The following is a 15,439-nucleotide window of genomic DNA, read 5'->3' as shown; positions in this document are numbered from 1 at the left end:
CCCCCTAGGCCGAGAACAAGAGTATGGCGTGCTGTGAAATATGCAGAAAGTGCAAGGTACGTCGATACGATGTTGTGGGGGAATATTTGTTGACTCTTTGAACAGATCAAATGTGATGGCCAGGCAGGTGTCTATGCATGCTTTCATAATTTACACCAACTTGTTCCTAGGATCCATGTGCCTTTTGTACAACGAACAAGAAGAATTGTACCTGTACGTCTTCTGTTGCAGTAAGAGCTTTTGGTCTCATAACTACGTTCGCGGACAGTCAAAGAAATAACGGATCATGCTTCTGGAAGTCGCCAGTATGAGTATTTTCCATTTATTCCGAGCAAGTACAAGTGTTTCCTAGGATAACAAACAATTTCGAAACGTGACTAGCGCGGCTGGAGAAGATCGTTATTCCCTTAGCGACCGTTTTCGAAAAATGGGCCAAAGCTAACATACCAGAGATGAACAGGTAGGTCCAAAAATGAAACACTGTTACTGCCCAACGCCTTAACGCAAACAGTTCCAGCACGCCTGTCATACTGAAATCATCTAATAACGAACCTTCTTCAGCATCTAGCTCATCCAGTGCCGCATTCTCGTCAGCATGTCCAGCGCGTTCGCCTTATGTCCCATCTTTGTCGATCCAAAACATGCTGCAGTCAAGCTTACCTATTGAACCAAGCATTCTGATGGAAGAACCGACATCTCTGCCTGATCCTACTTTTGAAAGCGGGGAAAAGGATGAACAAACATTGACCGACCGCTTCTCTTATTTGACAAAGGATTCATTGGGTAACCTTCGGTGTGTCGACTATCCTACGCTATTCATGACCGAAAAAAAGTTCAAAATTCCCAGATTTATAGGCGGTGCATCATCCCTTGTTTTAGTAGAAGCCCTACAGTCATTGCGAGCTTCCCAAGCCCCCGATGCCTCACCGGACTCTCTTCTATCAGAAACCGTAAGCAAAAGCACTGAAAATTTGTACGTCTCGTTATACCCGCGTAACGCATGTCTATTCACTGGCCTAAGGGAATTACCGTTCTTTCGGCCAAATGTGCATTTTCGACGATTTGACGTCCTGTAGGTAGTATATCTTATACTTAAAGTTTACTTATCCATCACTCACCACAGACCCGCTCCGGAAGATATTGCGGACAAGTTGGTGAGTGAAAACCATATAAGTGTGAGAGCAGCATACTGATGTTTGTGTAGGTTGAGACCTATTTCAACCGAAAACACTACACTTTCCCCATCCTTACATAGACAGATGTCAGTGTTCCACCAGGTCACCGTAATAATGTTCAAATATGACTTATTTCCTGTGTACCAGATTTATTTCCCGGTATACCGATGTTATGAGGGCGGCCCACTCAGGCAAACCATCAGGCGACCACGCCTTTCTTTCATCCTTGTTTGCGGTCTTTGCCTGTGCACAGAGTTTGTCTGCTGGAAAGGCTTCAACACCGACATCAGGGCAAGGCTGGAAGTGGACCGTACCATCTGAGTGCGCGGGTCTTGAGTTAGTTGTTTTTATCACGGTAAACTGGAATCATTAACACATTTTTGCCAGGTTTTATGAATGAAGTATGGTACAATTTTGGATGGAAACTAGACCTATTTCCCTAGAAAAGTGTGTAACGATTATCAGAATGTAGCCCAGTTCTCATCGATTCTAAATTCCAAGTGTCCAGTGTTTAGCATTACTAGCCATGTGCTGCGCTGGATGGAACAGTGAGTATGCTGTACTCTACCAGCCATGTCTCTGACACTCATTATTGCCAGCCCTATCGCAGAGTTGGCTCCTCTCTGCTGGACAAACGTGCGTCTTCAGTCCTTCCGTATCTCTGCAGAGCTCAAACGCTCCTGCTAGAATTCGCGCAGCTCAAGATCTTGGTCTCCATGTGAGTTGACGGGGGGCTAGGCATGGACTGTGCTAGCTTCTGATGGCTATTAACAGCTATCGCCGAGACGACTACAATTATCTGAAATTGAAAAAGAGCAGAGAAGGAGAATTTGGTGGTATGTTTTAAATCACCCTGTCGGTCACTTGACCACCTATGAGCGTTCATAGGTGTGTGTACGGTTTAGATAGGCGAGTAAAGACGTAATCTGGAATGACGACTGCAACAGCTTTCGCGTAGGGTTCTTTCTATCTCTCTCGGGCGCCCCGGAGCCACAAACGAAGATGGTTGCGACGTTGAATACTGTTAGTTAGAGCATTAATCTTCTCCGCACGGTTGATATATCACAGTGTCACAGCCTCCCAAGTTGACGATGACGACCTCGAAGCATATTGCAGAGGTAAAATCAAGGAATCACAAACGTCATATATGTGCGGTTTCGTCGCGTAAATACTCTTCTTATTTTACAGGACTGTTTCACTGACGCTAGATCTAGGTTGCTTAAGATCTACGTCGTTGCTGGGAAAATTGTTCGCTCTGCACATTCTTTGCAACTCTTACGAGATATGAGGAAAACAAAAGCCCAGATACCTCAGGTCATACAGCACCTGGATGTTATGCTGGAGGATTGGGTCGAGTCTCTACCTTCGAACGTTAAATATGCTGCGAATGATGCAGGGAACCCTAAAATACTCACGCTGTGTTTGATCGCTTTCTTCGTATATTACTCTGCAACTATTAATCTCCGTGAGTGTATGGATCTTCCGTGGGCTGTCTTATGAAGCTCAGGTCTACAGATCGACCGTTCATTCCTTACCCGAAAGAGGTCCATCCGACTAGCGAAGCCTCGCTGCCGAAGTGCGTGAGTGCGGCGCATAAGTCCATAATATAACAGGGTTTCGAAAATCCACTGAATATTATATCAGGTGCGTGTATAAGAGTTGGAGATATGGTGAAGAGCGTAAGCAACTAGTGGATCTGTTGTTCCATTGCTGATTTCCCTTAGACACTCCCCACTTCCCACCATTTGGCATACGCGGTGCAACAGATATGCATTTCCGGTGTGATAATGTTGCGGGTGGTAGCCCAAGTAACCGACCCTGAGCTTGTCACCGCCATTCTTGTTGATGCGGAGAAGTGTTGCAGTATGCTGGAAGGCATGCAGGACGTGTGGTCAGGTGCAAAGCGCTGCAGAGAGATTGTCGCGGAGCTTCTCAACGTGGTGAAAGCAAAATGGGATCAAATTAAACACACCTTTACGATTGAGTAAGTTCTTGGCCACTCTATGGAACTCGGACCGGAATACTGATGGCGAATTAGTAGCTCCTCATCTCAGGTAGTGATAGATAACACTGAGAGACTGCAAAAGAAACGAAGGGCCGAGGATAGAAGTTCCTCTAGAAAAACCCGGATGCGCCTGGATCTGCCTGGGACAGATGCGTATACAGCAGGATATCAGGCATTGGAACCAAATTCTGGTGGGCCACACGCTACCGGCGGGATGGGTGGAGAGTTTGAGCTTGACATGTCGCTGTTGGATCCTGGCACGTTAGATCCATCCTTTTACGGTTATGATTTTCTGGGAAGTGACTTGGAAGTGATACTGGGACATGTCCTAAGGGAGGATGAGGCAAAGAACAGCATTTACGATGCTCACATGTTGTGGGAGGGGTGGGAAGGAGAAACCCCCTTATCATGAGAATACCTCAGGCTAGCAGGAATACTTGATCATGATAAATAGTCACTGTGTTTACATGTGCTTGAATGATTTCGTCAAGGGTGGTGGCAAACAAGGGCAAAGTAGGTTGTTGCAAGCCATCACTGCAGACGGAGGCAGTTCGAGTCGAGCAATTCTACCCTCCATCAGTTGTTGGGTCCTGCCCATTCTCCAGGCAGGCCTGCTCTCCCTTTCCTTTCTACCACCATCATCACCATCCTTTGACCCCCATTTTGTCCGGTGTACTCCGCCGCCTTGGACGCTGCACCACCATCACTTAATTCTGTTACCACGTCCAATTTTTCGCCATACCGTCCCTCTTAGGAAGCAGAACCCGCAGAATGTCCTTCTTCTCAAGGAAGAAGCATGCGCCTCCCCCGGCCCCGGCCACCGTTTCTGTAGCGCAGACGCCGAGTCAAGCACTGGCACAGATGTCTTCGGTCGCACCTGCCAGCAAAGATAGCAGTGCTGCTCAACAGCATCACCATCACCAGCAGGCTCCGGGGAATGTGAGGTTGGATGGTCCCCACGATGTGTATGTAGTCGTTTTCCTTCCTTGTTTCGAGTAACTTATTCAAGAACACAATTTGCGCCAATTGTTCAATATTTCATCATTTCTTCAGTCCTTCCTCAGGCTCGCAGATCCCGCATCAACGCTTGCAACAGGGTTCAGGTGCACTACACGCGCCATCACAATCACAGTCGCAACAACAACCGGCTCCACAGCAACAGCCTCCACGGCCGTCTTTCCCATGGTCCGCCAAACGCCTTGCACTTGCCCCGCCTATCGTCTTCAACAAGCCAGGTATTGCCCCGCCTACTTCCCTTTCACCATCACCCTTCCCTCGATATGGCCATTCCCTTCCCACGACTTCTACGAGTAGCGGAGACCTGTATCTTTTCGGCGGCCTTGTTCGCGAAACGCCAAAGAACGACCTTTATTTCTTCAATACTCGCGATTATGTGGCTTCCTTGGTTCAAACTGAAGGAGACCTCCCCTCTCCTCGAGTCGGGCATGCCAGTGCCATTATTAGCAATGTACTAATTGTCTGGGGAGGAGATACGAAAACGGATGTCAGAGCACGGTATTCCGACAGACAGGATGATGGTCTCTACCTGTTTAATCTAGGTAAGCTGAGTTTTCTATTTGGTTTGCGCTAAGCTTGCTCAACTGATATCCAGTGTCCCGAAAATGGACGCTTCTTACAATGCAGGGACCAGTTCCTGTCGGTAGATATGGACATGCAGTTACAATGGCTGGAACGCGATTCATCGTCTTTGGTGGTCAGGTTGATGGGGAATTTTTGAACGATATATGGTCATTTGATCTCAGTACATGTGAGTTGTTCCTTCACCGCTTCTATCAGTGCAGCCTTGAACGTCAAACTCTGCCCAGTGAAAACGGGAACAGTATGGGATTATTTGGAACCTACCACACCGGAACGACCAGCACGGCGTACGGGTCATATCTGCATGACATACGGTGATCGAATATTTATGTAGGTGGTTCGAGTCTGCAGCATGTGTCCTGCCTGATGTATGTCATTAGTTTTGGTGGAACTGACGGTCAGTATCATTACAATGACACTTGGACATTCGATCTCAGCACGAAGTCATGGTCGGAACTGTCTTGCATCGGCTACATCCCATCCCCAAGGGAGGGTCATGCCGCTGCTCTTGTTGACGATGTGATCTACATATTTGGAGGGAGAGGTGTGGATGGAAAGGATCTATCGGACCTCGCCGCCTTCAAAATATCCAGTCAGTGTCTCTGTTTTGCGAGTGGATCTTACATATTGATCTGTTTATTGATCTAGATCAAAGATGGTATATGTTCCAAAACATGGGTCCTCAGCCTAGTGGTCGGTCAGGTCATGCTATGGCTGCTGTAGGACCAAAGGTGTTGGTCCTTGGAGGCGAATCGTCTTCACTTTCCAAGGCGGATGACCCGAGCATAATACATGTTTTGGATACCAGTGTGTCTCCTCATTCCTCATGACAAGGTAATTTTGTCTAAACAGGGTGTTTAACAGAACATATCAAGTACCCTGATGCTAGTAAAAGCCCACCTCCACAGAATCCTGCTCGAAAGTCCTCCATTCCCCCTCAAACAAATCAGCCGACGAAACTCTCCTCTTCCCCCTCAGGCCATGTTCTCAATGGCTCTCGATCGGTATCTCCTCTGCAGAGCGAAACCGAAGACCGCCGTGCATTGTCACCGAATGGCTCTAGTAAGCCAGTTAACGGTGTCATTCCACCTTCAGGTACTGCTAAGGCTCCGATGCGACCAAGACGAGAAGACGATCACGTCGATCCCACCGAACCACCAGTGAAAGAAATGCTCTCGACTCGCATACGAGCTACGTCTCCTGATCAGCCGCTTCACGACCGAGCTAAGAGCCCACATACTATAGGGAGCCGGGCAGTTTCGCCTACAGGACCGGATATCGGGCAAGTGCCAAATATGGCATCAATGACGATGAATGGCTTAGGTGGGCGTGTATCGCCTGACAGGTCCAAACCTCCACCCGATGGTTTTTATTCTACCGGCGGATCCCCCATCGTCAATGGATTTACACACCATCAGTCTTCTTCTCGGCAAGGTTCGGTCAATAATGTGACCGCAGATCTACTTCGAGATCTTAAAACCAAAGAACTTGAACTTGAAGGAGTCCGACGGCAAATGATTTGGATGAAAGAGGCCCTTATCAACGCGTCTCGTTCAGGTTATGTTTATACGGACAAGGACGGGAGTCAATTGGAGGACGGTGTTGAGGGTCAGAATGCAGAGCTTTTATTGCAGTTCAAGCAATTCAAAGCCCAGATGCAGGTCAGTCCGCAGCTCGCGAGCCACGTTCTTGGCATTGATTACCTGACTTTCAGACGGCATTGATGGAACAAGCTCAGCGGGCTTCAGAGCACGTTGCTGATGCGGAGCGTGTAAAAGTTAGTGCATCACAAGAAGCTGCTTATTATCGCGCGAAGCTTGCCGCGTTCGAATCTGCGAACGAGTCGGAGGTACTGCAGCTGGAGAGGCGAAGGGTCGCGGAGCTGGAAAGTGATTTGACCATCCTAATCAATGAGCGACGAGTTCAGGATCGAAAGATCAACGAGATCGGTGACGCGCTCGCAGTACAGACAACCCTTTGTGAGCAAGCCGAAGCTCGGGCAGCCGATGCCACGAAAAGTGCTGAACAGGAGCTTGATGCCCATAACCGTATCAAACAACGACATCTTGATCTCGAAAATCGGTACACCACATTAGAAATGCAATCACGAGATCGTGCAGATACGTTACTGTCGCAAACATCGGCTTTAGAGCAGAGCAGAGCAGAGGAAAACGCCCTTCGTGAGCAGGTCAACCAGTTCATGCATTCGCGTGATCAACATGTGCGTGCATTGGAACAAGCACGAGATGCAGTCGAGGCTGCGTCGTCACGCGCAAATGAGCTGGACGTACAGTACAAACATGCACGAGAGAGGATAAATAACCTGGAGGCTGATGTAGGGGAACTTCGGGGCGAGCTCGAAACTCGCAATGCTGAGGTCGAAGCGACCCGCGCTCGGCTAGCGGACGTCGAAAATTCATGGGCGCAATCCAGACAAGAGGCCGATTCGTACAGAGCATTGACCACTGGCAGCTTAGGCGAGCTACTTGACACCCACCGGAACATGAAATCTGATGAAGATCGTTTTGCGAGAGGACATGCAGAGAAGATCATGGCGATCGAGAACGAGTCCGCGTCTTTGCGAAATATGTTACAGGAGACAAACCAAGCCGCAGAAGAGGCACAACGACTGCTGACCGACGAGCGCCGGCGAGCATCAGCCTTCGAATCAGAGCATTCCCTCCTACGTTCACAGATTTCAGGTCTTCGCTCTAAGCTTTCTGCTGCTGTTGCAGAGTCTTCACGTCTTCGGAGAGATGTTGCTGATAGAGAGGAAATCTTGCGCGGAAAATCTAAAGAAGTTGCGGACACCCAGGTGCGACTGGGAATGCTTCGTAACTATTTCGCAGAAAATGGCGTCGAGGTCGATGAGGATGAGCTCCCTTCGAGATCCAAGGTAAACGGTACCTCGTCGACTGCCGTTGCGGATCTGGATCATAAGCTTGCCGAACAGCAAGCTCTGCGCGAAGACACAGAGCAAGAGTTGGCGCAAGCTCTCCATCGAACCAAAGAGCTCGAGAACCGTATTGGTCAACTCACAACCCAGCTTGACCATGTGCGCTCAACACAAACTCCCTCCCGAGGTGACGATATAGCCGCAGAAGCTCGTCTCATCCAAGCCGAACGCAGATTTGAGGAGACAGAGAAGAGCTACAAGGAGCGTATGGCGCAGATGGAAGATGACTACCAAGTTGCCGTCCATTATGTCAAGTGAGTTGTTGGTCGTTTTCCTTAATCCTTCCTAACACGTCTGTAGGGGTACCGAGAAAATGATGCGACGTATGAAGGACGAGCTAACCAAACAGAAGAACATGAATACAACTCTTCAATCTGAGTTTGATGCCATTCGATCCGGCAGGTCACCCATCGACCCTCGCTTACGTGGCGTGAATGGGCGAAGCACGCCTTCAGACGAAGGAAGTGATCAGATGCGTACGCAACTTGTGGAAGCGCAACGCCAATTGCAGCGGTTGCACAGTGAGAACAGAGATCTGCGAACGCGTCTGGAATCGATGGAGAGAGAGCTGGAGGTGTTACGAGACAACTTGGTGGCATCTCGACGAGAGTCAGATGATCGGCTTGTCCAGACGGAAGAACTCCAGCATGAGGTCGACAGACTGAAGTCTTCTCTGGTTATAGCAAGAGGCGGCAACCAGGAGACACTGCTCGAAAAACTCAGCAATGAGAACGTCACGCTCAGACGCGACAACGAGCAGCTGACACATAAAATCGGTCTCCTTCTCGAAGTGGATCAACCGACATTCGGTCAAGGGAGACCAATGTCAGGGGTATCCGCTCGACGAACTAGTACATCAAGTTCGGAGAATGCGCTGGCGTTTGAGCATCTTTCTAGCGAACTGGACGACTGGCAGCGACAGCTAGCTAGCTCCATGAGCACTCGACGACCGCTGAGCGGCTTCGATTCAGAGCCAGAAAGGACACGATCACCACGGTCATGACATTTCCTTTTTGTTTCATTTATCTGCTACGCATATACCACCCCTCGGCTTTTGGTCGTGTTCGCTTGGATTCACTCACACTCTAACTTACATACTTCTTCGTGTTTTGTCTGATGTTATTAGCTTCGCTTCGCCTACTTATATATTCCATGAGCAGTATATGTGTTGATGTGGTCCATATATGATGAATATTATATTATGATGGATTGGCTCTTTGGGTCCATTCGACTGCTTTCTGTTTCACCATCGTAGCCCCATCCTCATCTCCTAAGCGACGTTCTAGTTCTAGCCATTTCTTGAAAAAAGACCTGCATGTAATTAATAAGAGCCAGCAGAAAGATGCAAGAAAGCTGGTACGTACTTGGCTTTATGGCTAGTCATTTTGAATGCTAAAACACGATCAAACAGTGATCTGAAAGTGGTTTAGTCCTTGCTCATTACATTAAATATCAAGGCAAGCTCACCGCAGACTCTGGATGTTGCTTTGTCCCACTTCCATATCCATATATATTGACCATATATCCCAGCGCTTAGGATGTGAATCGACAATACCCTCAAAAAGGGTTTTCCCCCGTTCAGGATCGCCCATCTTGTACTCCAATTGGGCAAACCTTGAAATCGTTTTCAGATCTAGAATGTCTGAGTTTACAAATGACAGTATCAGATGTCATGCGTACGTTTCCTCTTTTCTAAACTTTGAAGACTACGTGGAAGCAAGTTCCGCGAATTCTCAATGTCGTCACGACGAAGGTAAAACTCGGCGAACAAGGTCCAAACTTTTGAGCTTCGACCGAATTTCTTGCAAGTCCTTTTATGCTGATCTTCAGCTTGCTGTAGGAGGGTGTCGATAAGTCATTGACTCAAAAGAGCCTAGTCGTAGCCTACCTGGAATTTTTTAGATGCGTCGAAAATAGATGCTAGACGAAGATGGATCGTCTTGGAATCGTTTGCTCGGGCCGCTTCTTTGAAAGTTGCTTCCAGCGTCTCATCAGTTCCATACAGATTTTCCAAATTGAGCAGCGCAATCCACACGTTAAGTTTCTCCTGTTCTTCACGAAAGTTGATGGTACTGAGAGCCCGCCTTGCTGTTTCCCGTGCCTTGTCGATCTCGGAAAGCTGCATGAAGAACGCCATGTATTGCACCCACAAGTAGGACGAGTTCGGAGAACCTAGCAGTAAGCGTTCGAAATCAGCAGTAGATTCAGGCGCTTTTGTGTGCATGTCGGCAGTGAAATCTTGTTCAATATCCTTGCGTCTCCGTTTCCGCTTCTTACTGGGTTGATCTTCATCGTCTGTATTTTCTGATCCGTCTGATCCGTCGTCTGACTGTTTCGGCGGTGTCTCCTTGACGTACCAATTAAATCCGGCATCCATCTTCAACGTCATCCCAGAATTTGCAGTGGTTTCCTTAGGTGCTGATGAGAGCTGGTACCGCAGATGTGTGGGGGCTGAATCAACATCCATTACGCCGTCGTCGCTGTTGTCGTCAGAAGAATCATTGGCTTCATGATGAAGAAGGCCGTCTTGGCTATCCTCTTGCTCATCGTCATCCGCATCTTCGTCGACGACACCTAATTGCTCCACAGCTTCCGCCTCGTCAGAATCTTGATCAGCGAAGTCCTCTTCTGAGAAATGGGATGGCTTGCAGCTCAGAGAAATCCGTCGATTTACGACATCGAGGATGACTGCTTTGACGCGATCACCCTCTCGGAAACTACCCAGGGCCACAGTAACGTCCGCGTCCTTGTTGTCTGAAAGCTAATGTTTCATGTGAGAACGATGATACAGGAAGAAAAGAAGAGGAGACCTCAGATTTGTGACATAGACCACTGAGCTTTGAACTTTCTATCTGGATGAACAAGCCATACTCTTCAATCTTTTTAATCGTCCCGCTAATTTTTTGACCCTTTTGCAGATCCCCGTAGCTTAAGAATGTCGATTTTCTTGCGAAGTCATTGGAGCGGAGCGTCATCTCGACCTTTTTGGTGTTGATATCAACACTAAAACAATGAGCGCATCCTTAACTAACTATTAACATGATGGTCACCTTAGGATGCGTCCTTTGACGACCTGATCGGTCCGAAATCGCTCCTGCCAATCTTTGACATACTAAAACAAAGATGAGCTATAAAGCCAACGTGAAGAGATGAAATGCTAACGTCGTCAAAAAGTTCACGAATCTGCACTCGAGCGTCCACATTCCGTGCAATGGTAACGAACAGACCATGGTCTGTTATACTCTTGATGAAACCACGTAACGTCTCACCTACATGTATATCATTTATACCATCAACTACACGATCGACGACTGGCTTTGATTCGTCCGAATAGATCTTTGAAGGCCGTGTTGAGAGGGACAGCTGCTTCTTGGTGGCATCAATTCCTACGACCGTAGCCTTCAATACAGAGTCGGTGGCCGGGAAAGGTATTCCCATCTCATAATCATCAGTGGCATCCGTCGGATGTAGCAGGCCACCAATACGAGATGGTAGCTTGATGAGGGTACCTTGCCGTACTCTCCGGGTGACACGTCCACTGACCACCTGCCCTATAACCACCTTGTCCATAGACAAGGAGCCCTTCACATTCGCCTTGCCCTTCGGCCTTGTCGCGACGATCACAAAGTTCTTCTCAGTATTCCTGGTCACAACGACGAGCTCCTCGAGTTTGTCGTTGATAGACAGGTCAACACTCAGTTGAGCCAGTGATACACCGCGATGATTAGATAGGTTATTAAGAGACAGGAATGCGCGCACTTCGGAGGGCTGTAGGGCAAGAACCACATTCTCACTATGAATTTCCGAGACAGTTCCATTGACGATGTCACCAATTCCGACTCCGCTTATGTCAGCGTTGAAGGACTGCGAGGCGGAGGATTTTTTGATGCTCGCCACGATCCGACCGTGCTCTTGGTCAACATCAATGATTCGTACTTTAACAATTTTTCCCACGGAGAAAGCGTCGGACAGATTGACCGGGACTTCGCTGCGGGAAGTGTAAGAATTCCCTGCTTGCAAATCGATCCTATAACGTGACTAACCTAACCTCTCGTATTGGAACGGTAGCCTTTACATTGTTGTAGAATTCTACCATGAGGTGCTTGGTCAACACTTTGAAGACAACGGCATGGGTCACCAAACCGATTTTGGCATCCTCAATGGACGACACAATCGGCAATGTGGACTCCAGAAGGGTCTTCTTGTGAGTGAGAGATAGTCGTTTCCGTACAGTGTCCACTACAAGAACCTTGGGAAAATGTCAACATTGAAACAATATTATAGTCGGTTCCTGATCTTACCCGGCACTTGACACTAGTCCCGACTTTGAACCTTTTCGCCGGATGCTTAAGCACGATATCAGCATAGTGATTGGGCCACACCACACCATCTATGTTTCCCGACAGCGACACGAAGAGCCCATTGTCGGCCAGTTTCTTGATTGTGCCCTTGACGATTCCACCCACTTTGATGTCATCAACTTGGAAGAACTGTTGGTCAAGAACAGAAGGCTTAAGTGAAAGTTGAAGGACACCGTCGAAGGGAAAGTATCCTATGACGCGAGCCCTGTGTATCGAATCGGGTTTCCAAGGGCTGGAAGCGGATACAGTGGGCAGATGCTCGTCGGAAATGTGCGAGATCTATACTAGATGAAGTAAGAACTTCTAGAAACTGGCAATTAACTTACATGTGCGAAACCCTTTAGTCCATCTTCCACTTCAACATCTACTCCGCGCTCAGGCTCAACTCTCAGAATCTTCGCGTCCTCGATAATCTTGCCGACGGGATAAGCTTCCTGTATATTGAATCCTGATTTTGTTCGCAATGTTCCGAGTTCAGCGATGTGTTCGTTGAGAGCTAATGCAAATCGCGGGGGGGCCGTTGAGTAATTGTATAATACCCTTGCTTTGATCTTCTTTCCCACTTTATGCGTCTTGTCTGATATACGCCGAGGAAGATGAAGTCGATCAATAGTGCCGTCGAAAAAACCAAGGACCTGGACGTTGAGGCCTGTAGCATGTACTGATGTTATGAGAACCAGAACTGCCGTTCCAGGAAGTACCGACGTAACACTTGTTATTTCGGTAAGCTAGAAGAGATTTAGAAGGTCTACGACTGTGAAATTTTTATTTCACGTACTGAAGAAGATAAAAACAAGTCGGGATCGTTGGTAACATGACATGTCCTTCCATTGGACGACTGCTTTTGCACTGTAACGTCGACCAATTGCCCCACAATCAGTGATTGACCATCAGTTAGGCCCTTCGTATCCTTGAAAGTGAGAATACCCGCCATCCCCTGCACACCCAAGCCTAGTTGGTATCCGTGGTCCTCAACGCTTCTCACTTCTGCCGTTAAGGTCTGCGTGAAACAGTGAGGAGCCATCCGGAAACGGAAGAAGAAGACCTACAAATGCGGGAACCAAGTCGGTCTTCTTTACTCCAGCGTTTACTTTTTCCGGGTAGAGGCTTAGTTCGACCCTCTTGCTAGCCCTCGCAGCGTCGTCTCGCGTTCGTCCTATACCAGCAATGTCGGTATGTCCCTGGGTATGGAGTGCAGTAACTACTGCTCGGACATACTGTCCTTCGCAGAAAATATCAGACAGGCAGGGAACACGGACTCCACTTTTCGAGTTGAATTCATCGTCTTCCTCGTCCTCATTCTCGGCCCTTTCCAGTAGACTTGTGAGTTGAGAGGAGACATTGGTTATTGGGACGTGTCCAAAGAGTTGATTGGGAAGAGATACAATAAGGGCGAAGGGCTGGATAGACATGATTTGACCGAAAATCTTCATGCCGACATTCATTCTCTGCAGTGGACGTCAAGATCTAAAGACGAGGAGGCGAAAGCTTAGCTTACCTTGTAGTTCAGATGTTCTATCCGTATTCTATCATTTTTTCCGGTCGTGGATACATCCGTGGATGGACCGACGTTAGACTTTCTCTTACGCTTCTTGGATTTCTTGGATTCATCTTGGGCCTCCTACGATGGCGTAAGCGATTGCTCACTTGAATAAGAAGAACGGACCTTGAATAGCTCTCTATCTGCTTCTTTCAAAGCCTCTGCTCTGATTGTTTTGACCTCCAAGGGCGTATAGCTTGTTCCACCACCGCGAGGGAAGTCGATGTCATCTGTCGTGAGACTGGAGGTGTCTGGCAGTGCGCTTTCAAACGCCGATGTCGAGGCCTTTAATTTTTTTGACTTGTGGGAGGAAGGAGCGCTGTCAAGAGAGCGTTTTTGTGCCGCCATGGCGTTCAGAGCAAGGCAGTTTTTTTTTTGGATCAAAAAGGAAAACACGTGGTTATCTAATCTTATTTCTGGGGAAAAAAAAAAGTTGTTCATGAATATGTTGTTTTCGAAATGACATTGTCATTTAGAATTAGAGTACCTGCGACTTCTGCAAATATCGGTCCAGGCTTCGATGTCGTTGGTCTGTCCCTATCTCTCTACCTTACTCTTACCGTCTCTGTCCCCCAAGTACCCCCATCCCCCTACGTGCCCCCACTCATCACATATTCCGGCGAAGGCGCCGATGAAGTCCCCCTGGACGCTTACAAAAATCTCACCACCCGAGTCGCGTTATACGTCTTGCGATGCCATAACATTCGCTCCTTCCCCTCAGGTATCCAAATCCATGCAGACAATGAAGTCCCTTTTGGACGGGGCCTTGGATCCTCCGGTGCAGCAGTGATCGCTGGTGTGCTACTTGGGAACCAACTTGGGAGTCTCAAGCTTCCAACGGAACGATTGCTAGACTTTGCCTTGATGGTCGAGCGGCATCCAGACAATGTCACAGCTGCCCTGGTGGGAGGATTTGTCGGGTCCTATCTAAGGGAGTTAGATGTGGCCGCGACAGAGGCGGCCAGTGTACCATTGAGCGAAGTCCTGCCGGAATACCCACCTGATGCTTCTGAAGATTGGGGTCTGAACCCACCTGCACCACCCAGTGGCATAGGCCACTTTGTACGATTTGGATGGTCAGATAGCATCAAGGCCGTAGCTATTGTACCTAGATTCGAGCTTAGCACCGCCAAGGCCAGAGAAGTTCTCCCCACTTCTTATTCTCGCAAAGATCTTGTGTGTTTCTCCTTGCAGCACAGTGTGGGACGCGTTTTGCTCAACGTATTTATTAGGTCTTCAATATGCAGCGCCTGGCGGTTTTGACCACAGCACTGGCCCAATCCCCGCCGGATCCCGAGCTCATCTACGAAGCCATGAAGGATAGAGTCCATCAACCATATCGAAAAACTTTGGCGAGTTCCTACACATCTTGAAGCATGGCCTGTTACATATTCATGCTTCATTGCAGATACCCGGCCTGCCTCAAGTCACCTCAATGATCACCCCTTCAAGCCATCCTGGCCTGCTAGGCATATGCTTGTCTGGAGCAGGTCCAACAATCTTAGCTCTTGCGACACACGGTTTCGAAGCTATTGCAGAAGATGCACGAGCAATCTTTAAAAAGACTGGCGTAGAGATCGACTGGAAAGTATTGACAGTCGTCGGCGGAAGCTCAGTTGAATAATTCGTTCGTCTAATTTTCTCTAATCCATTGTAACGAGAGGTCGTGAAAATCCGTGAAATACAATACTAGATGGGTAGCAGAGACGTCTGCCATTATTATGTGGGGATGTGGGGGTATCGAGTATTATGTATCGTACGCAATGATTGATGTCTATCCTTCCTCCGGGTATCAGTATGTCA

The 15,439-nt window shown here is 48.2% G+C and overlaps 4 protein-coding genes across 4 annotated transcripts; 3 read left to right on the top strand and 1 right to left on the bottom strand.

The window, feature by feature from the left end:
- The first annotated feature begins 1,562 nt into the window (after positions 1-1,562).
- BT62DRAFT_927430 (uncharacterized protein) lies at positions 1,563-2,755 on the top strand. The gene is made up of 9 exons (XM_043185242.1): positions 1,563-1,622; positions 1,684-1,723; positions 1,775-1,811; positions 1,863-1,893; positions 1,950-2,011; positions 2,064-2,084; positions 2,134-2,198; positions 2,252-2,339; positions 2,390-2,755. The coding sequence occupies exons 2-9, from the start codon at positions 1,702-1,704 to the stop codon at positions 2,673-2,675; spliced, it is 612 nt and encodes a 203-aa protein (XP_043043614.1). The 5' UTR covers positions 1,563-1,622; positions 1,684-1,701; the 3' UTR covers positions 2,676-2,755.
- A 942-nt stretch (positions 2,756-3,697) lies between these two features.
- Positions 3,698-8,988, top strand: BT62DRAFT_961698 (uncharacterized protein). The gene is made up of 9 exons (XM_043188602.1): positions 3,698-4,145; positions 4,234-4,739; positions 4,793-4,948; positions 5,007-5,109; positions 5,160-5,371; positions 5,428-5,586; positions 5,644-6,440; positions 6,494-7,989; positions 8,036-8,988. Exons 1-9 carry the CDS (start codon positions 3,952-3,954, stop codon positions 8,736-8,738), a joined length of 4,326 nt encoding a protein of 1,441 aa, XP_043043613.1. The 5' UTR covers positions 3,698-3,951; the 3' UTR covers positions 8,739-8,988.
- Positions 8,935-13,984, bottom strand: BT62DRAFT_885552 (nucleic acid-binding protein; the record flags this gene model as incomplete). The annotated part of the gene is made up of 15 exons (XM_043182836.1): positions 8,935-9,046; positions 9,100-9,150; positions 9,203-9,368; positions 9,416-9,569; positions 9,624-10,496; positions 10,546-10,738; positions 10,786-10,847; positions 10,898-11,723; positions 11,779-11,984; positions 12,037-12,375; positions 12,423-12,824; positions 12,875-13,096; positions 13,146-13,544; positions 13,595-13,717; positions 13,763-13,984. The coding sequence occupies 15 exons, from the start codon at positions 13,982-13,984 to the stop codon at positions 8,935-8,937; spliced, it is 4,350 nt and encodes a 1,449-aa protein (XP_043043612.1).
- Positions 13,985-14,083: 99 nt separating this feature from the next.
- Positions 14,084-15,429, top strand: BT62DRAFT_927426 (homoserine kinase; the record flags this gene model as incomplete). The annotated part of the gene is made up of 3 exons (XM_043185241.1): positions 14,084-14,812; positions 14,869-14,988; positions 15,045-15,429. Coding segments are annotated over exons 1-3 (1,049 nt in total), but the record flags the coding sequence as incomplete, so codon positions are not given.
- Between the last annotated feature and the right edge of the window lie 10 nt (positions 15,430-15,439).

This window comes from Guyanagaster necrorhizus, assembly GCF_019112545.1.
Source record: "Guyanagaster necrorhizus MCA 3950 unplaced genomic scaffold BT62scaffold_4, whole genome shotgun sequence".
Classification (NCBI taxonomy): Eukaryota; Fungi; Basidiomycota; class Agaricomycetes; order Agaricales; family Physalacriaceae; genus Guyanagaster; species Guyanagaster necrorhizus.
Note: the sequence above shows the minus strand (reverse complement) of the source record. Positions and strands in the feature narration are given on the sequence as shown.